Source organism: Chaetura pelagica, unplaced genomic scaffold (assembly GCF_000747805.2).
Source record: "Chaetura pelagica isolate M959 unplaced genomic scaffold, ChaPel_1.0 scaffold10, whole genome shotgun sequence".
Classification (NCBI taxonomy): Eukaryota; Metazoa; Chordata; class Aves; order Apodiformes; family Apodidae; genus Chaetura; species Chaetura pelagica.
In genome coordinates, this window is record NW_009952263.1 from 9,490,172 (window position 1) to 9,517,738 (window position 27,567).

At 40.9% G+C, this 27,567-nt stretch overlaps 1 protein-coding gene across 1 annotated transcript in view; it reads right to left on the reverse strand.

Moving 5' to 3' along the window:
* The window catches only part of CREB5 (cAMP responsive element binding protein 5), a 223,805-nt gene that overhangs the window by 77,111 nt on the left and 119,127 nt on the right, over positions 1-27,567 (reverse strand). The window contains exon 5 of the mRNA XM_010007553.1: positions 1,340-1,466. Within this exon, the coding sequence (XP_010005855.1) occupies positions 1,340-1,466 (127 nt within the window). The remainder of the gene's footprint in view (positions 1-1,339; positions 1,467-27,567) is intronic.

The following is a 27,567-nucleotide window of genomic DNA, read 5'->3' on the forward strand; positions in this document are numbered from 1 at the left end:
CAGCTATAAAGGAAAAGGTCCTTTACTAAACAAATGTAGCAGCCACCCAGGTTTGCGCTTTTTTGTAATGATTTTCTCCTTTTCAGTATAACAACACTTGGAGTTAAGTGGTTTTAAAAGAACCACTGTATAAAGTTGTGGCTTCCTCTGTCAGTGCGGCCCAACTTAGCTTGTTAGAAACATAAATAAAAATCTACAGTCTCGAGTATATGAAAAACAAGTTGGCTCTTTTTCCTTCACTCGGACTGCTCAGCTGAGGAGAGTTTTCCATATGTCTTGTAAGGGAGGCTTTCATCTATTGCTGAGATAGCAAAAAACAAAGCAGAACTCCTCCTGGTTATTCTGGGCCCTTTCTGCAAGCTAATCGCACTAGGATGCGAGGGATACAATTTTCAAACAAAACCTAATGGCACTAAGGTCTGAATAAAAGAATTTCCTGCAGTGTCTTCCCTGAAAATAGGCAAGCCCTGGTAAGGGCAACAAGTAGCTTTATAGTGCTGCTTTATGGAGCTGAGCATCCTGCCTTGCTTTGGGCCAGTACCCTGAATCTCAGGTTCATATGAGAAAGAAGCTTTTGGATCCTCTTGAGCTCTTCCAAGCAGGGGAGATATTTTTTGTGCCTTGTAGTGAGGCAGTGAGTCCCACCCTCCATGATCCCAGCAAGAGTGCATGCTGGGCCTGAAGAAGAGGGCAATATCCCATTGCCCATTGGCACAAAGGAGCTGCCTGTGCCAGGGCTCTGTCAGGAGGGCTGTGGGGCAGAAGCTGCAGCTGGGACAGCCAAAGTTGATAGGGTCTGTCTTGCCTCCGTGCTCACATTTCTAGGGCTCTTGGCCAGAGCTCACCTGCTTGTCTGCAACCAGAGCTGCACAGAGGGGTCTCCTGCAGGAACTCAAAGCCCCTGAACTTACACTGAAGTGAGATATTTGATCAGTTTCAGATTCCTTAGGAACCAAGCCAGAAAAAAAACTTCTCACAGTGACATGTCTGATATATTTTTTGTTGAACTTCCTGGTCAATATTCCAGGAGAGCCTTACTGACAAGTTACCAATTAATAACTTATTAATGACTGCTCAGATAGCAGCAAAACCTGAATCTCTGTAGCCCTGTGGAATGTCCCCCTTGCATCAGCAGAGCCAGAACAAGCAGTGCATTCCTTCCTCCCATGGTCAATCACTCTTGGCTTGTCGTCCAAACTGAGTCTTGTAGAATGAAACACAATTTCCCAATCCTCCTTTTCCCCTTTGCCATCCTCGCCCATCTCCACCCCTTACCCACCCAGATGTCTTATATTGAAAGGGTTATTAAAATCACAAAACAACAAACAAAAAAACTTACAGGCATGAGTACAGCAGAAGATCCAGGCATGGTGGGGTTGGGCAGGGTGCCAGGCATAGAGGCAGGCATAGGCTGTCTTTGTCGGTTGTGTAGGTGCAGTAGTGAAGACAGAGAACCTGGGACAGGCCTAGGAGAAAAGAAAGGTGTTATGGGCCTCAGAGACCAAAACAAGCCTGACCATGCCAGCCACTGCTAGGCACAGGCAACTCTACACAAGCAGAGGCAGACAAGCCAATCCAGCATTTGTCCTTTCCTGCATAAATCAGTAGAACAGAAAGTTTTCAAGAAACATATGGATCACCTTCCATCTATTATTTATCAGTCACAGCACCAGTATAGTTAGTCTGATAGAACATGAATGTAAAATGCAACAGCTGGTCTCAGTCTCTGCATCTCTGCATCTTTCACTGGCCAGCAAAAGATTTCTACAGACAAAGCATGAAAATTTCTTGGCATGCCACATCTGTGCATTGCTGTAAACTCAACCCTGGGAAACAAAAATATCTGGATGATAGTTTTGCAGACTATGACAGAAAATTAAACACTTAAATAAATTTTGAAATTTTATAATCTGTAAATAAACTACTTTAAAATTAGTATTTCATCTACCTCTTTATACTCTCTCCTGTGAAACTCTATCAAGCCTTTGTTCCAAAGTGAGGTTCTCAATTTTACCAGTTAGCATGTCACCAGGGCACAGAAAATGGAGGGGGAAAAAAAAAAAAGAAAAATTAGCAAAATTATATTCTGATTAAGAAGCTTGTAAAGGCATAAAGTACAGACTGTAAAAAAGCAGAGTGGGTTATTTTGGCAAAAGGACTTTAAAAGATTTAGAAGGATTTTTCTAAGTACAGCACAGGGAAAACAGTGCATGTGAGAAAGCAGACCAACTCAAAAAGAAGAATAATCATAAAATCAATGGATTAAAAAAAGCTGGGACTATTCCTTGGAAATAGCCTTTAAGAATGTGGTCTTGGGAGTTAGTTAAATGAATAAGTTTTTAATTATTTTTTGTGTAGTTTTAAAAAAGGTATGAGTTGCTTGGAGTTTGGGGTAAATATAGCTTGTTAGCTTTTCAATAAGCATGAAAACAAGAAACCTGTCACATGCAGTGCCTCAACAAACATCAAACATTTGGCATATTAAATTCTTCCAGAGCAGAATGTTCTGCAGTGCAGTACATGGTTTACACTTCATTAGGCAGGAGAGATACCCCTAAAGGTATGAGAAGGACCAGAGAGACGTGGGCATAGTCAGGGAGCAAAAAGAGCCTCTGCAGGGGGAAGCATTGAAAGAATCTAATGACATTTGGAGCCTCTAAACATCACAGCTGGTCTTCAGCCTTAGTGGGAGCATCCTTTGCTTCAGTGATGAGTCCACAGCTAGCCACAAAAGCCTCAAAATTGGGCTGGGCTAGTCAGGGAAGCAGAGTCATAACCTCAGAGCTGTGAGGGGGAAGACAGTTGCTTCTCCCACTTGGTCTGAACCATGTCACACCAAATGATGGGGCTTTACTTCTTGCCCTTCCAGTTGTAAGTGATAAGGCAATTGTTAATACATACACCCCTCCTCTAACTTCACCTGTCATGTCCATTTATCTATCAACAAGCAAAGAGGCCAAAGGCTGTGAGCAGTGGGATTCACAGACATCCTGTATGGAGAACACCACACTCAGGCTCCCAAGTTGGAGGTCCCTGTCTCATTATAACATCAGTTTCTTTTGAACTACAAGTCTCATCTTATTCTGCCCAGAGATCAAACCACCTAATCCCATATTCCCTAGAACTCCCCAAGTTATTCCCCATCTTTGGACTTTCAGTCCTTCAAACATCCTTTATTCAAGCCTGACCCCCAGAAACATTTCTGCCACAACAAATGCCACCTCTAAATCCTTTCCCTGCCCACTCCCTTGTACCCAGACACTCCTGCTCCTCCTGCCCCTCTGCCTTCAGCTGCCCTCTCCTTAGCAGCTGCACATGACTGAACCCATCCTTTTGTCTTGCTTCTCCATGGAGAGAAAAGGCCTGTGTTTGGAAGATTGTTTAAAGAATCCTCCAAAATACATACAGTACTTACTCAAAAGGGGCAAAAAACCACAATGAAAACAATAAATGTATCTCAGACACAGACAAGAAGCTCTTCCTATGCCTCCCTGGTTATCTGCTGATGGAGGAATATGAAGTACTTCACATCTTCATACCCTCCCAAATAAACTCAAGACAATGTCTCCCAAATACATGGTATTTGAGGGAAGGAGCATGAATCAGCTTCTGGAATAGGGAACTTGATGGTGAGCTCAGCACAAGGCTATGCCTGGAGAGCTGTGGAGGTGGTATAAGTGGAATGGATGTAGCGCAGGAAAAATGAGCTCAGAAAATATAAAGCACCCAGCCCCTGACCCATCCTACTGTCTATTTAAAACACAGATGCTCCATGTACCAGCATTCATTCACACAAGAGGACTGATGAATCATTAGGACAGCATAAACAAAGCACATTCAATGATCCTTTGAAAATAAAAAAATGGGGCAATACCAGGCAGAATGTGAGGAGAACCATCTCAGTTTGGTTTTCAGGGGCTGGACCCCGCACAAGCAGAGTCCACTTCCCACTCAGCCATCCTCACAGCCCTGCAGAGCAGCAGACAACATGCTCAAACAGGCCTTCTCTATCTTTTGCCTTCAAGTCTGTGCCATGGTCACCAGATCAAAGGGCTAAGAACCTCATGCTGCAGGGCCTGAGGAACAGAACAAGGTGTAGTGCAGCTCTGGCTGGGGTTCCACTAGTGTTTCCACCTAGGAGAGCAGGTAGGGAGGGAAGGGCAGGGGAGGAAAAAGCATTCTCACACCTGTCCTGGGATGAGACTGAAGTGTGCACCCACCCACCCACTGGAGCTCTGGAGCCCTCTGGGTCCACCAGCTGACACACACAGCCTATGGGAACCGTGCCGGCTAACAGGAGCAAAGCATTCAATAAAAATATCACTTGAGTTTTCAGTGGGACCAAAGTAAAACAAGTACCATGACAACAGCCTCCCCCATTTAGTCATTCTGAGACTGCCCCACATACAGACCCTTTGTACAATTCATCAGTTTCATAATAAGCTTAGGTGTTAGGCTGTTTGACAGAAACTTATTTTGGCCTGACCTATGCAATTTGCGCAAGTGGTTCTCAAGGGACTGCATGGTTTGAGTTTGGCTTATATGTTCAAGAGCCAAAAACATTTCCAAAATTGCTTTAATGAGTTTGGGAATATGGGACTTGGGCAAAAGGGAATTATTGGTATTTATTAAAATGGCAAAGAAGCTTCCTTGCTGTCCCCAGTTTCACCTTTAATGCTGTTTCACTTTGGGGGTCTGCATAAGCTTCATGCTTAGCTAGAGGAAAAAAGATCCTCAGTACTTCAGGTATTTTTTCTAGCTACACTCCTGCTTGTCTGTCCCCAAGTGTGTTTTTGCAAAGAGCAGCAGAACAGTCAGAGAAACCTTGTGCTTCAAGGTTGACCCTCTTTTTCAAAAAGTCTGCACTGCTCCTGCCACCAATGAAAGTGCTACATAATGCAGACCAGACTCCACTCTCCATCAGGGAAGCTGATATTGGGCAGTACTCATGGATACTTTCATTGCTTCCACAATGAGTACAGGTCATGGACCAGCACGTGCTCATGTGCACTCACACAGAGCTCAGGGAACGTGTATGGCACAGAACTGTACAGGCTGAGATACTCAATTTGCCTAGGACATTTCTTCTCCTTCCAAGGACAGCACAATCTCTTTTGTTGTTGCTTTCTATCCTGCAGCAAAAAAAGTCAGTCAGAGTTTATAATTGTTGTTTTTCATGTTGGACACTGACTCTGCTCCTCTCTTAGTAAAGGTGCTGTCTGCAGCCTGTCACTCAATATTGCTGACTGAGGGATTTTAATTCCTTGGCACCTGCGTTGTTAAATAAATAGGGTTGTTTGGCAAACAGCCCACAAATTAAGGACAGATAAGACAGAGAACTGGCAAGTGTTCAACCCCACTGAAAATCTGGCCATCCATGGGGTTTTTCTCGTCTTTAAGAATTTTCATTGTGTTCCTGCAGGAGCCTGCTGCGGGACACGATGGGGTCTCAGTCAGCATTTGTACACTACCTCTTTAGTTGTACGTGGCCTGTATGGATAGTGTTACGGCAGCTTAGTAAATACCACATGTTAGCCAAGCTGCAGTAACTGACCACATTGGCTCCCCTCCTTCTGCATGGTCGTGCTAATACTGTGAGTCATCGTCACTAACATTTAAGCAGATGGGCAGTACCCCCCTAAGCCATGGTGACTCGATCATGTTCCATCATATGACTCTACCCAATGATTAAAGATAACTCCACCAATGTAATCAAATACCTATGATACATACTTCACTATGTGCCTTCTTGATTAATACCAAATCCTCTGTCTGCTATGATGCAACACCTATTTGACCCAGTTTTCTAGATCGCCTGATGACTGAACACTTCATTGGTCTATCAAAATACAAGGCTTCCCATAATTTGCAGTCATCAAGGATGGTTTCTGCAGATGATAATTTGCCGCTTAGGTCTCATGAGATTAGGTTCATACCAACCTGAACCGTTCAAGGCTACGTGCAGACAGACTGATGCTATTTAAAGTATCACTGCACTATGTTTTCTATTATGGTAAAGCACTACAGGTCAGTGGATCTTACTGTGACCCCTCTCCTGCTCCTTACTCTTCTGCATGTAGCATTCATGCAAGGTCCGCAAGAATACCTACACCACAGCCCGGTTTGTTCTACTCCAGTTACCTCTGGTAAAGCCATCAGTATCTGGAGTTGCACTGGAGCAAAGGAACTCATCTCTTGAATTTCTATGGCCTCCAGGCCAGCCAGCTCACACAGGAGCAGCTCAGAGGTGGCTGTTTGGGCTGTGGCAATTCGCCATGTTGGGTCAGCACTGGCTCAGCCATTTCTGCACCATGCTCTGGTTATGCAACACAGACTTGTCCAGACTTTTATCATGTTTATATATAAGTATATATGTATGTATGTACATATATATTTATTACAACAGTGCCTAGAAGCTTTGGGTTAAAAACAGAGGATGAGGTCCTGCCCCCAAAACCTCACAGATCAAGGATAAAATTAAAGAGAGCAAGTGGAAACAACAGGGAGGTGCAGGTGAATCTAAGGCAAGGAGGAACAACCACTGAGTACCAGCAGCCTGGACCTTTTCAAGATATGTCATTATGTGCATTTGGTTTGGGCAGCTTTCAGGCTGAAGCATCTAAGTGGACTGCCTTACTGGGAAGGAGCACAGCTGGCCACAGTGAACGTTCTGAATGTCTCATGGAGTACCAGGTATCATCGCAATTAAACTTTTAATTACTAAAATGTAAATTCACTGGAGCATGTGGTTCTACAGACCAGCTGCAAACCATTTCCACAGCTGCTACTGAGGCCAGAGCACCTGACCCAAGTGCTGTTCTTGGCCTTCAATATTTCAAAAATTCAGTCAGAGGGCAAAGACACAGAGGGGGTGTTTTAACCTGAGAACAGTGTGCTGACTGGAGGGGTTGCCTCACTTACTGCAGGTCTGCTGTTGTCTGATCCATGGTGCCTTATTGATGCCTATTAATCCAACTACAGCTTTCCTCAATTGTGGTCCACTATTTGAGGTACTCCCCCCCCCACAAAGGTAGAGCAGTTCTGTCTAGTCTCAATGTATTCATTTGTCATTCAGAGGAGGAAAGAAAAAACAAACACAGAAACACAAAGGAAAGCAACAATAAAGCATCAGACAAGTACTTGGAATACCTCACATAGTTGCAGGGACCTCACCTGACCTGCTGTATCCCATGTTTAACCGATGTTTAAATCACAGCCTCACCAGCGACCCAAGCTTTCCAAGAAGTGGGAGGTTTGTCTCACCAGGTTTTTCAGAGAGCCAAACCATATTCAGGGGAAAAGAAAACTGGCACCTAAAATTAATGGCTCTCTGCCAACCTAGTAAAGATCCTTGTTTGTATTTCTCAGACAATTCAGACATCTGCACGATGTGGATAGATTATTATTATCAGTAGCAGACATTTATACTGTGGTGGTGCCCAAAGGTCCCAGTCAGGACCGGGACCCCATTGAGCCTGGCACTGTACAAACACAGATAAGAGACAATTCTTACAGAGTGTGTTTACAATCTAGAGACACAAAACAGATTAAAAGTAGAAGACAGAGATAGAACACACAAGCAAATAAATATGCTGAAGAATTGGAGACAGTTTAGTGGCACTCCTCTGGTGGCAATTTTGTTTCTTTGTGTGTTTTTATTTAACTTGTGTGCTCAGAAATGACAAGACTGAGGAAGTCTGCAAGAGGAAGGGAGTAACTAAGATTGAGACACAGGAAGTGCAATACTCTAGAGGAAAAATTGTGGCTCATAACTTAGAGGATGTAGGGAGCATCCAGATACAGCTAAGCTTTCTGTAGATGTTTTTAAACAGAGGGTGCATATATTTTCATATATGCGCTACCTTAAGGTATTTTCCTTTTGCTGGACAAGAAAAAATGTCAGCTTTGGAAAGTGAAAGTAGCTGATGGTAAAGACACTGGCAAAATGAAAGTGATGCTTGACACTGTAATAAGAAACTGGTGGACTGAGATAAGATAAGGCTAAACTGTGAAAAGTCTTAAAGACAAGAACCCTGATTCAGAAGTCAAATGCAAGCAAAGAGATGTTACACATATCCTTTGATGTGAGAAGCTGCTCACCAGGAACAAAGCAACTCCAACAGAAATGCATTCTTGCTCACTTTAATTCACAGGGAGATCGCACCTTAACTGAAGGGAAAGAATAAGCTGGGGAAAAAAAATAATAAAACAACAGGGAATGGGTATATGTACACTAAACCACTAGAAACCTGTGGAAAAATTCCTCCAAAATTGGTTAAGAATTCTGTACTTTTCACTCAAGCTTCTAGGAGACAAGCCCCACAAATCAACAGCCCCACTGCCCTAATGCACTTAGTGGGCCAAACTCTGCTTAAAGATGTTGTCAATGGTAAACCTTGCCTTTAGAAACTCTGTTTGTGCTAATGCCACCTGTATTTCCTGAACATATGTTTAAGGAACCTCTGCAAATTCAGCCTAAGTACAAGGACCAGCAGGTCCTTGGAAGCCTCAGAGAACACATTAACATTTGCCTTTTGGCTCTTATAGGTCTTAGAAACTGCTGGTTTCAATCTTCCCTTCCCTCTAAATATTTCACTGGGTCTTACTGCCTGACCCATTACAAGAAAAATAAGAAAATCTAAAATGGTTTCTTAGACTATAATCTCCTTGGAGTAGTTTATGTTCTGCACAGTGTTAAGCACACAGCTGGAACTCACAAACGATACATGGAGGATAATGGCATAGTTAAAGCAAAACAAGGAAACGCTGCAAAAAGCAGGTTCAAGGGATTGTAAAGCACTAACTCAAATAAAATCACATTCCTGCAGTAATAAAAAAACTGTGGGACAAACCCCAAAAAACTACAGCATAAACATGACTGGATCATGAAAGACAGCAACATCAAACTGGTTCCACTGTCATCCAGGTCTCCCAACTCAGACAGGACCAAATACTTCATTCCTCAGGAAAACAAATAATTTGCATCACTACAAATAAAAATGTATAATTTTCCATTGAAGAAAAGAGATGGCAATAATATACAAAGGTACCAAATGGCAGCTATCTTAAAACTGGGAATAACTGCAATAAAGCTTACACAACCACTTTCTGGCATGTCCATTCTTTGTAAGGGTCAGGCTTAAGGCTCCATCCTGGCATACAAATTCAAGAAAACTTGAAAAATTAAGGCTCATTAAGGAAAAATGTCAACAGGTTAAACAGCTGGAAAGAATCCTAACCCCAGCCTACATACAGAAGTGACTGTCCTGTCAGGTTTGTGCTACCTAAAGATGCTGGAGCCTTCACTGGCTCAAGTGACTTAATTCACAAACAGGTTATAGCAGCAAAAATGGCTTTTATTTGACTTTCATAACTTTGCATGTGAAAAAGAACAGTAGGTTGCAAAAAGGATGGAGAAAAAGCCTCTTTTACTCTTAAAGGGCTGAGGGTATTTGGAGAGCTCTCAGTGAGTACTAGTACCAACAGATTCCTATATTGGAAATAAAGTAAAACAAATTTCTCAATTAAAATTCTCTTTCTATTCACCTTTATTATTTGGACCAGTGAAATTTAATAGAAATACTAAGATAAAAGAGCTTTGTAGACCCTGCTTTATAACACAAATGAAAAAGGAATCTTTTTGAAGTGATTTATTTTTCCTTCTTTTTGTTATTTTTTTTAACTTCCCAAACAAAGCAGAAGTTTGTCTCTGAAAATAAGATGGTGAATTACAGCAAAGTCATGAAAACAAAGAACCAACAGTTTCTCCAGTGCAGGCTTGTTACCATGAGCTAATAATTCCAGACTTTAAGCAAGCTGAGCCTCTTTTTTAATAACTGCATGCCTCTAGGCAAAGTATTTCTACTAAAAATTATTGAGGCATGGAACAAGGCAAGGTGTGTGAGCTAATGTTGGATTGTTCAGTTACTAAACCAACTCCTATAGCAATGAGCCGGCTCTGAACTGACAGATTATTTCTCTGTATACACTTGTATAAACACACTGCTTAAGGTCGAAATATGTGTAAGCTTTCTTTTCAATTAAAATGTCAAAGATGACAGCACATGTTTTCACTGTCCTCCACAGGATGATGGATGCCACAGCAGAAGTTTCATGCCCCCATGCTTCAGAGATGTTTGCCTGCCTGGGTGTCTAAGAAAGATGTACTTGCTGATCTTCTCATGGGCCTGCAGGCAGACAGGACTGCTATGGAGACCTTATGCTTCAGATGGTTTGAAATCTCGTGACTTTTTCTTCCTCATAATCTTCTCATATGCCCCCACAACCAAGGTCGTAAAAGTTATAGTGGGAAGGTTGTGGCCCATAAAGCCGGGGAAAGGGTTCTGAATTAAACTCTCCAGATTGCTACTTAAGTGAAAAGCCTTGAATCCCAGGCTGGTTTCTGTTCATGGCCAATTCACTTCAGGCACCTAACTGAAATCCCCACAGAAACACAGTTGCTGTGGGTAGTCCACAGAAAGACACAGTGCACCCCAAAAGGAGCTCAGCTCCATATCTGTGAAAATGAACAAAACTTTATCCAGAAGCTTCGCCTTCATTTTTGTATGCCTGGAGCTTGTACAAAGCCAAAGACACTGGCTCCAAATGTTGCTGGGTCTGAAGACCATGTGGTGATACAACTCATAGCACACATAGCCATAATACCATGGGTTAGACCTAGAGCATCCATTTGGTCTCAATTTTGCTAGGCAAAGACTGACTAATTGAAACAATTTCAGTGAGAGAAAAACATACAATCATCTGCCACTGGCAGATTCAGTCTGTTTAAAGCTGACAAGACACAACTGTGCTGTATGGAGTATGGCAAACAGAGTTTGTCCACAGTCACTGGTGAGGAAAATAAGTAGGTATATACATGTGCGATGATTTATCACCTGAGATCTAAATTCTACCCTTGGCACCAAAAATTTAAGACTCACACAGACTGGAGAAATCTTGAAAAGAAGGACATTATTCAAGAAAATGCAAACATGATTTCTTAAACAAAATACCAAATAGGTACACTAGAAAATTAGAAGCTTGGAGAAGGCTCAGAGGAGTTAGGAGATCAGTGGCAGACCAAATCTAGCTCTTAATCCCATCCTTTAACAAGAACACCATGCAGATATTCTGCACTTTTTAAAGCTCATTGCTTCCCTAGCACTTCTGCCATCAGCACATGCCCAATTCCCTCCACAGCCCAGAGGAAAGTTAGCACTTGTACGTGGCACACCACTGTCACAGCCACAAATGTGTTCACTGTCTGAAAGCTGCTGGTTGCTTCTGTGGGTGGCAGTGGGAGAGGAGGGGGAGGAGTACGTATGTACATTAGGGTGTGCTCTCAATTATCTGTTCAGCAAGTCACCTCCAGGTGTAAAAATCTCTTTGAGCTGCCAAATAGCTATGTATCTTCAGTGACCCTCTTCCCACCTCCAACCCATTTCACTGATTCCTTTCAAACTTTCCTAAAGATCAAAATGAATATATGCCATTTCCTGGAAGGAACCTTTGCACACACTTCATCTCTTAAACTTGCTAAAAATTCCAACTGACAGTTGTATTAGTACAAATGATGGGAAGCACAAGGAAGAGGTGAATCGAGGCAGGAAGAACAAAGTAATGGAGAACTGTTGCAGCAGTGCTTCCACAGAGATCAGCTCTGAGACAGCATTGTCTGCTCTTGTTATTTAAAGAGCTCATGTTGGCTTCCCTGCCTACATGCCAACAAAAGCCACCACCCACTGAGAGCACCAGTTGAGCAAACAGGAATCCCAAACTCACCTTCAGCATTTCTTACATAGCAAGGGTGGAAATAATGTTAACCACTGTTTGCTAATAAAGTCCCCCAGAATAGCATATATTACTAAATGGTGTGCTCCAGAAAAGCCCCATGGCAATTAAAGAAGCCACTACAGGTATTGGCTGCTGGAGATTTCACTGATACTTGGATGCTGACACAGACCAGCAAGTTTCCAGCAGTGTTCAAGGGGAAGAAGTGAAAGGCAGTAAAAGCTGTTGTCCATTCACGTGCAGCCACAGATACATGGGAAAGTTTCTCCTCCTATGCATGTCTGCACACTAAGAGACACAGCAAAAGAGAGCAGGCAGTGAAAAAAAGGTGATTTTATTCTTGCAACCAAGTGTATATTGTCATCCTAATTCTTAGTTACTATCTATGCCCACTCCCTCCCTTTTAAGTACTGGTTTGAGCATGAACCTGCAGCTAATTTTGAGGTTGGAGTTCATTTGTTTTCACATCAATGCAAGTAATTTCCACTGGAAAATGCATCTCAGGCATTCAATCAAAACAGGCCTAAAATAATTTTGAAAAGCTCATCTGTCTCCAATCTATATAATGTTTTAAAAATTGGATGCTTGCCCTGCAATAACATTGCACTCCACAAAGCTTAAAGCTCTAAACTTGGGGGTATCAGTTACAGTGAAACTGTAGTAAATTAAAACATCCAGTTTCTGGTTTGCATTGATTTATAAATATCGACAAAACTACTATTACAGTCATTACCACTTTGGGTGCTCTATGTTGCATTTTCAACAGTTCAGGGTTATTTTCATGGTGATTTTCATTATTATTGTGGCTACAGTAGCCTTTCAAGTTATAGATCAAATTCCAGATAACATGTAAATCTTAAATCTTAGTTTTAAAAATAGACTTAGAAATCAGCCACTACATATAATAAAAAGCAGCAGTCTAAGTGGTTGGTAACATCAGACATCAAGCACTTTTTTTTAGACTCTCCAGCCTGAAGCAGAAAGGATACTTGCTATTATGAAATGTTTCAAATAGAAGGGAGTGGAAATAGGATAAAATATGAAAAGGAAAATATCTCTAGTCTTTTTTACCACGAATTCACTGTTCTCTTTTGAATCAGTCTTTGGAATGAAAGAATCAGAAGTATATTCAAAACTTTCTTTCTTAAGAGCTCTGCACATTAGACTACCTGGTGACCTTCAAGATGTGCTTGTTTATGAGCGAAATATCATGGAGGAAATATAAATCTGAAAACTAAAGAAAGCTCATGAGCTGAAACCCAGTTAGCACAATAATTTGAGACAACAATAAGAAAAGCATGAACATATCAACAGCAATAGAGCCAATTCTCAATGGTGTAGAGCACGCAGCTTTGTCAAAGACAATGAATTTAAACCAACTGGGAATCTCACTCATGCACACATGCACGCACACCCTATAAACACACAGTATACGACTTACATTACATCTAGCTGTAAAACAAGATTTGACAGTGATCTATGTCTTATGCTTCAAAAGAAAACAAAAATCCCCACTTCACACCTTGACATCTGTGGACTACAACTGAGTAATTTCTCCTGACCCCTGGTGGTGATTGGCTAATGAACTGGAGCAGGCGGATCACCATAATATTAATAGCATTTCTCCTGAAACCACTGGCCAAATTCTACCTTAGCTGCTCTTCTTGATACCATCACTGAAGTCAAGATGCTGATCTGCAATCAAACTTTCCAGTATTCTTTGCATTTACCATATTTACATTGTGCTGCATATACACTGCAATTGAGAAAGACAAGGAGAGGTTGATCCTACTGTGGCAGATATTCTTTTGGACGTGATGCTCTTGCCATTAAAATTCACAGGAGTGCTGCTAATATACTCATTAGAACAGAATCAGACCCATAAAAACATATGACACCTCTGAAGGTATCTTCCCAACTCATACCCCGAAATGCTGACTTACCTCTGTTAATGACACACTACATCGCACTAAGAAAAAAATATGTATTTTACATGTTTACCTTCCAATTTTTACTGATGTTTTTGGTTTAGTGTTTCACAGCTGGTTTGCTGGTTGGTGTTTTGTTGGATTTTTTTGGTCTTGAGAGACATACTTTCTTAAAGAGGAAACATTCTCCCAAAACAGACTTTTGTGCAACATCCACTGCACCAGTTTAGAGAAAAGAGCTTAATGGCTAGTAGGCAGTCATGCAAAAGCTCAGGTCATCCTCTCTGCTTCCAACAGGTTGCAGTATGAACTAACACACTGTGAATTTTTAAATTATTATTATTTGTTTAATGTGTCTTCAACATGAAGCACAAGTGTTTACGCACTTTGGGTTTGCAGTGTTTCTTTTTTTTCCTTACTTTCTCTTTGAGAATCACAGCTGAAACAGTGCTTGAGCTAGAAAGCTGCCATGCCAGGGGAAGTAATATAGCAGAAGTATGACCAGCAGAGCCAAAAACTGAATTAGGTGAATTTTGAAACTCCAAGGATACTGGATAAACTTAAGATTTTGTACATTTTTCTAAACCCTGACTGCCCGGTGCTGTAAAACTGAACTCAAAAGCACCAGTTCTCAGTGAATTGCCACTATAGCCATTGGAATTAACTGCAGCATTTGCATTAAGCATTTCCAGATTTAAACTGTGGGAACTGGTACCCTGGAGTTGTCAGTGGAAGGCCTCTGACAATGTAATTTGTTTCTCCTGCTGGCCTGACAAAGTCAGAGCATGCTGACATTCAAGAAACATTTGTTGGTTTTTTTTGTTCACACCCCCCTGCCCCTTTTTTTTTTTTTTTTTTTTTTTTTTTTTTTTTTTTTAACTGTTTGCCTGGAGCTGTTGGGAGGGCAGAGGAAAAGGGCTGTCATCTTAGGAAGAGGAATAGGCAGAAGAGGGAAAAAGGAAGAAGGATGTGCCCTTTTCTAGATGTCTCCTACAAAATAAGCAAAGTATTTGTCACATGCATGCCCTGAGACATGCTGATACAGTGCAGGTGAACATGTAAAAAATGTTAACTTTACTTAAACAATGAAGTGGCAGCTCCACTTGGTTTACAATAACATCAGATCTATTTGATTTGGCTCACAGGGAGCCAGATATTTGACTGATCTGGTTAAAATATCTCAACAGTCACATAAATAGTCCTGGTCAAAGCCTGTTGCATCACCTGCATTTATTTTTTACTGTTAATATTTAGCAATGGAAGAAAGATACAGATCTGTGCTCTATACACTTGCCATCTCCAACAGTATGATGCACAGCAGTGAGTATGGCTGATTTCCAGGGGTCGGAAACCATGGCTTACTTGCTCCACTCTGTGTCTTTTGTTGTCATTCTGTCTCATTTTTTTTTTAATAGGACAGGCAAATATGATGAATGTAAAGAACAGTGGCAAAGTCAGATTTTAGATCAGCAGGTTTTGAGTTCTTTTCCCCTTGGTCTCTATTTTGTGAAACACAGATTTAGTCCTGCTATTAGCCTACAAGATAACAGGTCCATAAAATGGCTCATACATAAAATGTGATGAGAAAAGGAGTGCTTAGGAAAAATGACTCAGATGTGTACCTTGTAGGCCAACAGAGAAATCTGCCTTTATCTCTTTCTATATAGCAACAAACCATCTGAATCAACAACATTACACCTTTTATAAATCTGGCCTGGTCTGTGTAGGATATGTAACAAAGATTATCTGTGGCTTAAGAGAAGAAAACGCAGCAGTGTATGTGCAAGACATTCCGCATTTGGCAGACTCACACAACCAGCTGTTTGTTCTTTAGCTTGTGGCTACACATCTACTGGGACGTCCCCCACCCCTGTAAACCTTGCTTAGCTCCTGGTCTTATTTGCACTGTAGATTTAACCCCAAACCATGGATAAGCGTAGTGTTCAGGGTTTAAAGTTAAGTGTCATTTAGTATTATTTCTGACATCTCCATACATTATAATGAGCTTCTTTTTCACAGAGGACATGGGATCTGATTTTAATTTGTGGTAGGGTTATGGTCACAATAAATGTCTATTTCAGATATTCATGAGAAGTCTCTAATGCAAATGGAAATAGAAAGTGGCTGTTTTCTTGTAATTTCAAAGCCATGCATGTAAAACACACAGTACAGATCTGTTCCACATGGAAATCCATTATTGATCCACCATTGTGCCCTGGGTCCTGCCCTGGCAGCAGGCACCCCCATGCCAAACTGTCTCAGCAGGTTTTATAGCTTGCATAATATAAGAACAGGTTATGAAATCATTAGCACCTCAGCTGAGGCTGCCACAGGGATGCCCCTCTGTGTTCATTGTGAAATGTTTCTTTGGCAGCTGCATCCTAGAAGCATATTTGGGTGTTGTTGCCTCAGTATCACCACACAGAGTGGGAATTAAATCAGTATTTTCATCTTCCAAACTTAAGTGAGAGGGGTGGAAGTCTCTCTGGTCTGCCTCTAGGCTAATTCTCCCTATTTAGACATGCCTCATTCTAGGTATGAAGACCTCTAGAAAGCCCAGGCATCTCTAGTCGCACTCCCAGCCCTACCAGCCAGCACTGCCAAGGACCTGGGCCATGCCTAGGGAGGCTGGAAGAGACTCCAGCTTTGTCAAGCTCCACACATTCCAGCTCCCCTTGTCCTGCAGGCAGCCACTGCTAGCAGTGCTTCAGAGCAGCCCAAACACAGCTGAGGGCTGCCCTCCCCTTGGCTGGAGTCCTGGCTTGGGGTACAACACACAGCCCGCTGGCACTTTCTCCTCTGTAAATGCAAGCTCAGGTGAAACTCTGGCAGTCCAAGCAGCTGAAGCTCAAACTTGTTGCTCCATAGGAGAACCCAGATCCCCAACAGAGAAACAAAATCCACTGCTGGCCTCTGAGCAAAGCATCTAGGGTCCTTTGGATGCTCCTCATTCCAACCCTGAGACCCATCTTGCAAGGTTCAGAAATATTTGTGAACCTTGCCTTTGAAAATGAGTAAGGTAGCGCAACAGTGATCTGGGTCAAGGACAATTGGTGGCCCTAATAATCTAAGAATATGAATGTAATAAAAGGGGAAGTTACGAAACCTGAAGGAAAACAGTAGCACCGGGTGGCAAAGGGAATTAGTTGGAAGCAGTGAAATGTTACTGACCTGAGCCACCCCAAAGATCTGTTTCACTGGTATTTGCAAAACTGAATTCAGTCAGTTTTACCAGCTGCATGAGATAGAGCACCCAAAGAAAGGAGCAATGTTAGTCAGGTTCCTGAGCACTAACTAAAGGTAGCTTCTGTTGCCATCCTTCTGAATCAATGCACTGGTTCATGATTTAAGTAATTGAGGCATTGGGGCTTTTTAAAGCAGCGTAAGTAAACAGCTAAGCTTGACATGATATAAAAAGCACCACAACAGAAAAGAGAACTTAATGTAGTAATGAAAATCACTTACCCTTAATCATTCCTGAGACAGTGTTTTTACAATGCTACTTGATTTATTCAACTAGCAAACATGCCTCCTTTGACTTTTCTAATAACAGGCCATCTTAGCCATGCTTGTTGGGATTTGAGTTTGGTTTTTTTTAATCATCAGCCCAAGTGCATGATTTAAATGTCTTTGATGCCTTTTCTTTAAAAGGATTTGCTAAGCACTAAACCGTATTTATTTGCAAAGAAGAAGAAAAAAATTTCCCAACAACCCAAACATTACTGTGAAAGTGTGCAAAAATAAAAGTTTTGGTCACAGGTGTATAACCAATGCTGCACATTTCTAGAGAGTATTATTGCTTCAAGACTTACTGAAGCCCACATTCATTGCTGCTGACAAGCACACCACTTAGTGCACAAGATTGTATGAAAGGTTGTTTGCTCGTGATTTACGACGGTGCCCTTACACTAAATAGGGAAGACTGTAAACTACCTGTGCTCCACTCAGCAGCTCCACGCTTCCTCTTGCATGGAAGGGCCTCAGCTTTTGGAAAAGCTGGCCAGTTTCTCAAGTGAGTACACTCTTGTGACACTGAGGCTAGCCAGACCACAAACTATTTTATTACGTTGTGCAAAAACCTATGTGCAAAAAAACCCCCTCTTTAATTAAGATAGAGCAACCAGCACTGCGGTTGTAATTACCTCGGACTGCTTTACCCACGGGCATAATGAAATAAAATTGGGCCCTCTATATTTTTGTTTTTAAACTAAGTAAACCCAAATTAATTTATTCAACTCAAACCAGACAGGTTTCTCTTTAAAAGGAAGGCCTATATGGTTGGAGGGGCTGGTGCAGGAGGCAGAGTGACATGCAATGATGACTGTGAGCTGCAAACTGCTGGCAAAACATTTGGCTTGCTGTTGGCCTGGGGCCAGTATTTTCCTTTGTTAATGAATCCCACATCTTTTCTAAGTAAAGCATTTTTTCTTCTCCCACCTCACTTTATTTGAAACATATTTTAAATATTTTTGTTTTTATGACGTCGTGGAACATGATACAGCCCCCTCCTAACCCCGAATATGGGAAAATCAATTAAAATTTGGACATTAGGAGCTATGATATAAACATACAGTTCAACTGCTCAGACTTTTTTTTTTTTAAGCAACATCTCCAGAATCAGTGCAGAGAAATAACTAACTGAGAACTTCATGTTACTAGATAAAAATTATACCAACTGAAAGTGTGTCACAGCCAGAATCTTGCTGCTCACCAAACACAAAAAGACCTGCAAATCTGGCAGGTTTTGACAGACTTCCTCCTAGACTTAGGTTTACATATTTTTCATTTGTGTTCTTTTCTGAGGAAAATGTCCATTAAAAAAAAAAAGAAAAAAAATAGACACCCTGAGTGCTGCGTTTAATATTTAATACATTTTGTCTCACCCAGAGGACTTTCATTTTATGACTTAAAGAATGCAACTTTCAAATGGAGTTTTGTGGGCTTCCTCAATTTTTTAATCTTCCCTGAACAAAACAGAAGAAATAGTAAATGAGAAATTTCACATTAGAACAGAAACATTCTTTTCAAATGCAATTATCATTTTGGGCCATACAGTCACACCTGCCCTACTGACCACCAGTCCTCAGGACTATGTGACAACAAAAACCCATACAGTTCCCCTTGATGTTTCAAAATATCAAAAACCCAGATAGCCAAAATGCTAAGTCACTGAAACTCCAGGGAATACAGGCACCAAACAGAAGATTTAACTCTTTAGATCCCTATGCACAAGTTTCCCATGGAAGCAAAAAGAAGGTCTTTTTGCTTGGTCTTGCAAGACTGGAAATGGTGCCAGCTTAAAGCGGGGAGTAATTTGTAACCTCTCACTGGTAAGAAAACAAGTTTGTTCAATCATCTTTTATGGATATCTAGTCTCCCATCCTGCAAACATCTAGCTACATGAATTTACATGCCCTCCTTTAATATTTTCAAGTTTTACAAACCTTGCAAGATTTCTGCAGCCACTGAAACTTGTAAGTAGTTCTACCAATGGCAGAGACAATGAAAGTGCATTAACCCTGCAACCCACACTGGGTGAGGACAAAGATAAACTGGAAAAATGAAGTTGCAAAAGCCTTTTCGGCACCTATCTCCTTACTTTTCATAGTGCAAATGCTGGCACGCTCATGCTAGAAATGATAAAAAGCTTCTAGAGGCTCCTGGTATCACCTCAAAACCTGAAGTCATATGAGGATGGAGACTTCAATTATCTGTAGAGTAGGTACAAATTAAATATACTCTGCCTATTGTAGTGAAATCACTTGCATTCTAACTGACATGATTTATACAGAAAATTGCAGCCGAGCTCAAAAGCTAAAGCTGGACGTTTTTTCCCACACTCAAACAGCAAATTTACCAAAAGCACCACTTTCAAGTTGACCCAAATTATTAAATACATTAACAAATTATATGTAATGTATCTTGTACGTGGAGAAGAATAGATTATTGGAAAAGCAGAGGTTTTTAAAAAATCTAAATGTTTCTGTTTGAAATGCCATATTAATTTGAAAATTGAACTAGCACATTTTAAAGAGTTAGTTTTCTTGTAAACCTAAAAATTTCTTTGCTCTTTTTTATTTGCACAGAATAGTTAAGAAATTATGTCATTTCGAGTTAATCTAAGTGATTATTTTTACTTTCAATCACTAATTCAACAAGTTTGTTATTCCTACAGAACTAGCTACTGTTACAGCTCACCTGCCACAAGCACATCAGTAACACAAAAGAAACCTTAAATCTGCCAGTTTTTCTTCATTTCCTGTTGTATTAAAAACAACCTAATATTCCAACCTATTCCTGTCTTTTACATCTTCTCTCCCAGATTTTTCCTAACAAATTCTTCCTGATTTTAACAGCTAGTTATAAACCTGAACATCAATATTAATGTATTAATGAAACAGAGAACTAACACTGATATTTTCAAAACTACCTTACTTAAAGACTGATCAGGTTCATTAATAAATTAATCAGGTAGGAACATTGTTTTCAAGGCAAAGGGAAAATAGTATATTCTACAGGAAAGTATGGGACTTTTTGTTTTGTTTTCCAAGGGGAATAGCTCTTCCAGCCAGGAACTTTTTACCACACATCCAGATTCAGTGATTTGCTCCAGACAAAATCATCTTTGACATTTACCAAAGCATCAGGCACAGCGCAAAAGCTTGTCTTGATTGCAGGCAAAGAGGATGCAAACAAGGGGAATGCAAAACAGTAAAGAATGTGCCAGCAGCATAGTGAGAGTCAGGCTGTATGCTCTAGGACTGCACTTTCCTAAACTTCATAAATATGAACAACACCCTTCTCTGAGCCTTTTAGCTCAAGACAAATATGAGACTGAGTCAGCATCACCGCACAGGCTTTTGTCAGGGAAAAACTCATGGTCAGTGACTTTTCCTCAGTCTTCACATTCTATTCCATAATAAATTATTAATTTTGCAATACTAGAATAACCGAGCATGCAGAGGGCAAGACAATTTTACATGTGATATTAGTGAAAGTATATTTGATAGTCATTAGGTGAATGAATAAGGTACCAATATGAATAAGGTATATGGTATAAGGATAAGGGATACAGCAAGCTCACAGAAAAAAGGCACTAAGGTGTCATTACTTTTACAGTGGGAACAGCTTTTGCTAGCCAAGTTCCTGTAAAACATACCTGTGAGCTTATGGGGATATTTAGCAAATGGAACCCTCACATAATGATGGACAAGGCTTCCCTCCTAGCTTTTTAAAACATGCTGAAAATTACCACAAAGAGACAGAAGTTTGGCTTGTTATGGTTTCATTCCCCTATCTTTGCAAAAAGAAAAAGGAAACAAAAAACACAGTACTTCAAACAGCTGACTGGCTTGCAAATACCTCAGAGATGGATTTTCTCATAGTGTTTTAGACTTTTCTTGCAATTCTTGACCATAAGCAGATAATACAGATGCTTAGTCAATCAGGGAATAAGATTTTATTCATCTGTCTATGAAACAAACATCTGTCTGGCTTCATTTTTGCTTACATTTCATCCAAAAAATGGCCAATTGCCAAGATTCCTGTCTAACCTTTGTCTGTTTATCAGACATCTCCTTAAACTTCAGTGACTGTCATTTATAGTGAGATAGCTAGGAAATGAAGCACCTCAAAACTTAATTCACTCTCTCCCCAGTAATAGCAATTCTGAGTTCACAGGGGCACCTCTTGCGTGAGATGTGTACGTTCTTCACATCTCAAAACAAGGTGGACACAAGGTGGCACAGGATATGGTTGGGATGACATTATGTTCTTATCTCACCAGTTGTTTTCCTTATTGCTTTTTCCTCATAAAAATTCTTCCTGCTTCATCACCCTGTACCGATAGTCAGTGCTGCCATCATTGCCCAGTGCAGAATCAGAGAACAGTTTCAGTCAGGAGGTACCTCTGAAGGTCACCTTGTCCAACCTTCTGCTCCAAGCAGGGCTAAATGAGCAGAGCAGACTGCTGGGGGCCTTTTCTAGACAAAGTGTAAAAATCTCCAGCAACAGAGACTGCACCACCTCTCTGCAGCCTATTGCTGTGCCTTGCCATGTTCCTCCTGCTGCAGCCTTTCTTCCTTTAGGCCCCACAGGAATTTCTCTCACTGAAACTTGTGGCTGCTGTCTTCTGCCGTCATGCTGCAAAGAGGGGCAGACCCTGTCTCCTCTGTAACTACCCTGAAAGGAGCTGAAGGCTGTAATTAGATTCCCCTTCAGCTGTCTCTTCCCAAGCTGAAGTAACCCAACTTTTCCTGCTCTCTGCTTCTTCTGATACTCTCTGCCTTCAACCTTGGGAGGATGGCAGTAATGACATCTGTCCTCTGTGCAATTCACCCAACCTTCCCCTGCTGCAGGGCCACAAGTCTTTGCAAGCTCACCCAGGAACTTGTACACAGTTTTGGTGCCCATTTGCTTGGAGCTATTCAACAGTCCAAACAGATTTCACCCTAAACTGCTGGGTGCAGAGATTTTTTTATTCTCCCCACAATAGAGATCTTTCTAAGTCCAAGTCTTCTGGGGATTGTTTGGGCAAACCCAAATATCTGACCCTGAGCCAATCAGTTAATTATTATATCTAATGTTTGTCCTATTTGATAATTACTGTGTGCAAAAGATACATGCCAATGCAGACGTGCTGCCGAAATCCAGCAGCCCTGTGCTCAGTGCTGTGTGGGGAAGCAGCAGATTCATACTCTTCATACATCCAGCTAAATCAAATTTACACTCCAAAAAGTCCTCTTATTGGAGAATTGCTTCTTTAAAACAAGTCTCTGAGATAAATAACTATCTTGTAAAGGGAAAAAAAAAAAAGAAAAAAGAAAGACATTAGATACTGCTGCTGATGGCTGTGCTATCAGTCAAGAACTTGTCCCAGGCACCAGGTGAGACCAAAGTTTATAACTCCGAATGTAATGCATGAGATGGCCAGAGTATTATTGCCTGTGTTATCATTTGCTACTCTTCACACTTGCTTGGCATTTTCCCACAGAAAAGAATTAGAAGTAACAGAATTTTTAAGAAGAGACACTGGCCATCAAACAGCATATGAAATGTACAAAACTTGACTGTTTTTCAGTGCACAGCGAGTCTTTCTCAAGACTTTTTTCAAATAACAAAAAAGAAATCTTCTCAGCAAAAACAATTACCAATTATTGAACCCCATTGGAATCAATCACATTTCACTTTTCTATATACATCTTTTCAAATCCATGCTTTTCCAATTAACACTATACTCCAGTATTTATTTTTAATATTAATTTATTTTCTCATTATATTTTTCTAAGTGTTGCTGGTAGAGTTTTGTGCTTTTCCTGAAGTATGCTGCAGCTCTTTCATAGGGCACTACACAGCCTTGTCCAAATAGTTTAAATGAAAATAAAAATGGCTAAATTAATTGCTAAAAGGGAATTTGTTACATATTGTTTGTTCATTCAAAGTATTACACTATCTACTGAGTTGCAGTAGCTGCATCAGGTTTTGCTCCGAATGGAAAAAGTTCCACACTACACAAGACCAGCAAGTAAAAAACCAAAACACTTACTGATCCAGAACAATGTTCCCCTTTAACTGTTGTTTAAATTTTCACCCAAGATTTGATACGTCGGTCTAAAAAATCTTGAAATGGGAGGTAGAGCTGAGGGGTGCAAATACAGTTTTGATTTCAAAAAGAAAGAACCTGTCATTCAAATGTATATCCCACATCACTGCCTTAAGTCAAGCAACTTGGAATCATGTGATAAATTCTTTCTGATAGGATTGCTTAGGAATAACAGAATTTAATTTTGCCGTGCAGCCTCAAACACAGACAGATCCACGCACACAGGATTTCTGTACTAATCTGCACTTGGTGCAATACATCCCTGTTTCATACAAATGGCCTCAGGAGATATTAATCAACACTAGATTCCAACGGCGACGAACCTGGTGGTTCGGGCAATCTCCAAACTTAACCTTAATTTAGCCTTTATTTTGATTTTCCAGCCAACCTTATTTCTACATGAACTTACAGAGTAAACTAATGATTCCAAGTGTGTTAAAAACTAAAAAGTATTCAAAGCAATGAGAATTCCTGCAGTCCTGTGAGTGACAGTGCAAAAGAAATACAGCTTATATCCTTATATGCAGTGAAAAAAGAGTTCATTTCGATCTGGAAACCAAATGACAACAAGGAACACAGCACTGGAATTTTTTTACATGATACTGTGTGCCCTTAAACTAAGGTCAAGGGAGGATCTGGTCTAGTAAGTTTTTTTCTGTTCTGGTTTTTAAGACTCAGTTTGGAAAAAAATAGCTCATGTTAAAACTGACACATAAAATTATGGGTAGTGATGGCCTTTTCCAGTGTGGTAAAACATTCTACTCATATTATTTCTGACAGAGCTTATGAAAAGTAGTTGACATTTAGAGAAAACATAACAAACTTTTATTATAATTATTTTGCTGCTGCTAACAGGCACAGATTCATTGATCTCCAGAAAACAGCGCCCATGTGAACCGCACTGCCCATAATCTTTATCATCATGGAGTGGCACAAGAGTTGCAGATATCTGCAGTAAAACCCTCCACCTTGTTGTTTATATGAATACATCTTGTATTCGTACTATTAAGAGCTTTAACATGTTTGACTAATGGCTGCAATTTGCAAAACAACCTGTGATGCTCTTGAATGAAATACACTGTTAAAATAAAGACCATCACACAAATACAGCTTGTGCTAATCTGAGAGTCTACGATTCTTACTCTCAACTAGTGGTTTTTACCAAGACAATAGCTGGTTTTATTATAATGTGCAGAAATCTTTCAGTAAATTAAAAGTTAGATGCTTTCACTACAGTCGTTCATTTTAACATAGGAAGCTGATGCTAAAAGGAAACATCAGGATATAAAATAAAGAATTTAAGTGGGGATGGAATAAACAGTGTTAAGTAAATTGTACTTTCCTGGCTCTGTCAGAATCAAAAAGCCCTAAAAAAGCAAAATGTGTGTCACTAGGGCTGAAAAATAATGCTATTTGACAGTCAAGGCCAAAAAAATGTATTTGGAGGAAGTGGAGAGGAAAGACAGCATGCACCACCACACAGAAATCCCTTGCCACATTTAAAAACAAACACAAGCACTCATATAGAGAGGAAATTGCTCATTAATAGGGATCCAAGGTTCATCAGCCTCTAGTATCACTGTGACTGAATAATCAGTTTTTCAGGAGGGCAAATCCTAAAGCTGGAAATGTTGAAAAATATGTGGGTGCTCAAAGGAATGAAAAGAGGATAAGTTTACGGACTTTATCCAGAGCCTGTCAAGGCAGCAATCCTATTCACTGCAATAAGCTTTGGATCAGGTTCAATATCCAAACGTAGTCCTCCCTCGCTAGAATTGGCTGGTCACGTCAGAAACTGCTTGGGCAAGGTACCCCACCCATAACAGAGCACTCAGGGAGAGTACGGTAGTAAGCAACAAATAATTTTTCTCTTTGCCACAATTAGGGCTTGTGTCTCCTGCTTGTTCATCCTCCGAGACAACAGAACAAAGGCCATAGTAAGGTAGTATCTCTGTTGCCACATGAATGAGGAGCGAGAAGACACGGGTTCCTTCCATTTTGATGTTGAAAGTGGAAGAAATGAGGAAGCGATGGGGTACTGAAAGCCACAAGCAGATGGATGCCGTGTTTCCACCAGCTCCTTTCTCTAGGATCATGTACATAGGGAGAGGAATAGAAAGGAAATACAAACATGAATGTGGAAAAAGAGTTCCACTACAGGAATTGCCACATCAGCTAGGTGGAAGACAGAGATATGCAAGTCCATTTGCAGGAGAAAGAGAGCATAAACACAGTTAAGTGGATATTAATGAACGCTAAACAAGGATGGCAAGCCTGCTCTGAACTTACAAATCACATCCGCATTAATACCAAATGAGTTCATTAAGATTAACATTATTATGATGAGTATCAAAGGGATTAAAAGAGATTATGGCAAATAAGAGAGTCAGATAGGAATGAGATGTAATTACCTTCATATCTGGTTTATCTATAGCTGCAGAGAAAGACCCAGCATTCACTTCACACTGGAGGAACCTAACTCACATTTTGATCTGAAGTGTAATTTTCGGCAAAGCTGATCTCAACAGTTTGGGCTGAACGTGGCCCAGACATGTGCAGGACAAACAAAAGAAGGGTGGGAAGGTGAGCAGAGAGAGACAGGGAAGGGTGGAGGAGGCCCGCTCCTGCCCTAGCAACCTCACCACAGTACGGGAGACAACGAGGTCTTCATGGCCCCCTCCCCGTCAAACATGTGAGGCACAGCCAGTCTTGCCACCACCTCTGCCCAACACCTGGCCTGCTCTGACCCCAGCACTCGCCCACGCCAGCTCAGAAAACTTCAATGGATTTCAGAAATACCAGCCAAGTCTTCAAAAAATGTTTACGGGAAATAGTCTCACTGTAGAGCTAGGAAAATTGAGGAGGAATACAGAGGCAGAGGGATCACATTCAGTGAAATAAAAACAAACTCTCTGACTTTTACCTCTTGCTTTTGTGCTGCAAATGCAGAGCCAGTTCTTTTGTGCATGCAGAGACCAGCTAAGGAGCACCAAATTACAGTTTAGAATCACACAGCTTATAGAGCAGATATTCCGCCAATGCACACATTCAACAACACAGGCGGAAATGTTACTCGGGATCTCGGTGGGGAAAACTTACTGGGACTCTTCCAGCCAAGCTCTGCTCTGAGCAGATTGCCTTTCTTCACGGGCCGACCACGCACGGTTGGCTTTCCAGTGCAAACAGTGCTTCCCAGCTCTGGTGTCTTTGGCCTCTGGTTTGTTTGACAGGTTTATATGAGCTTCTGAATATACCTTCTGATGCTCGTTATCAGACTGTTGTTAACATTTCTCTTGGCTGCTGCTTAAAAATTAGGTCCCTAAAGATATCATCCTGCAATAAGAAAATCCTCTTGCCAAAAAGGCCCAGCTTCAAATATGTTGAGGCCGACTGTCAGAGCTGTTGTCCTCTGACCACAGAGCTTCAAGTCCACAGGCATACTTGCACATTGGCTCCAAGGCTGCATGAAATGGGCAGCTAGTGCTGAAGGAATCCAAAATGGGCAACTATTTTTATTTTTCCATTGTTCAAGATGAATGGGCATTTCAAAAGCACCTGCCAGGCACAATCAGAGCTGTCTGGATCTGGTCATCATAGTTATACCTCACTAATTATATGTGTTGTTGCTTCAATAGGCAATATATGTACATACACACACATACACGTGTGTATGCAGGTGGATTTTACAACTGCAAATTTTTGAAAAAAGCCTTTTAAACTCTTGTTCGTGGTGCTGTGTTGAAATCAGTTAAGAAAGCATAATTAAATTGTATCTTAGATTTACAATACACTTCTGGAAGGGAAGAAGGATTTATTTTATCTTTACACCCTCTACCTAACTTCACCAAGCGCACATCGGCAGGATGAAAAAGATGAAGTTGTTTTGTGAAAGTCACAAGCTCAAGGCAGGGTCACCTGTCAGCGCACACTGACCAAAGCACCAGGATGTTCTCCTTTGCTGCCCTCCCAGCCAGATGAAATGTTACTAGCTAGCACCAGACAGAGGAGAGACTGATCTCCCATGGAATGCAACCTGATGCCCAAAGACTTCCAGGCCAAGCTGCACAGTGTATTTTACATTTGTTTTTATAAGAGAAACAATAAGGATGCATTTCTGCATAGGCAAAGATAGAGTGTGATGGTCTGACATCCTTTGCCCAGTAACTCACTAACATGGTTAGACACTGTCCTAGGACAACACTGACAGACTTTTCCTGTACAAAGTCTCCAGCAAGAAAATAAAGGGAA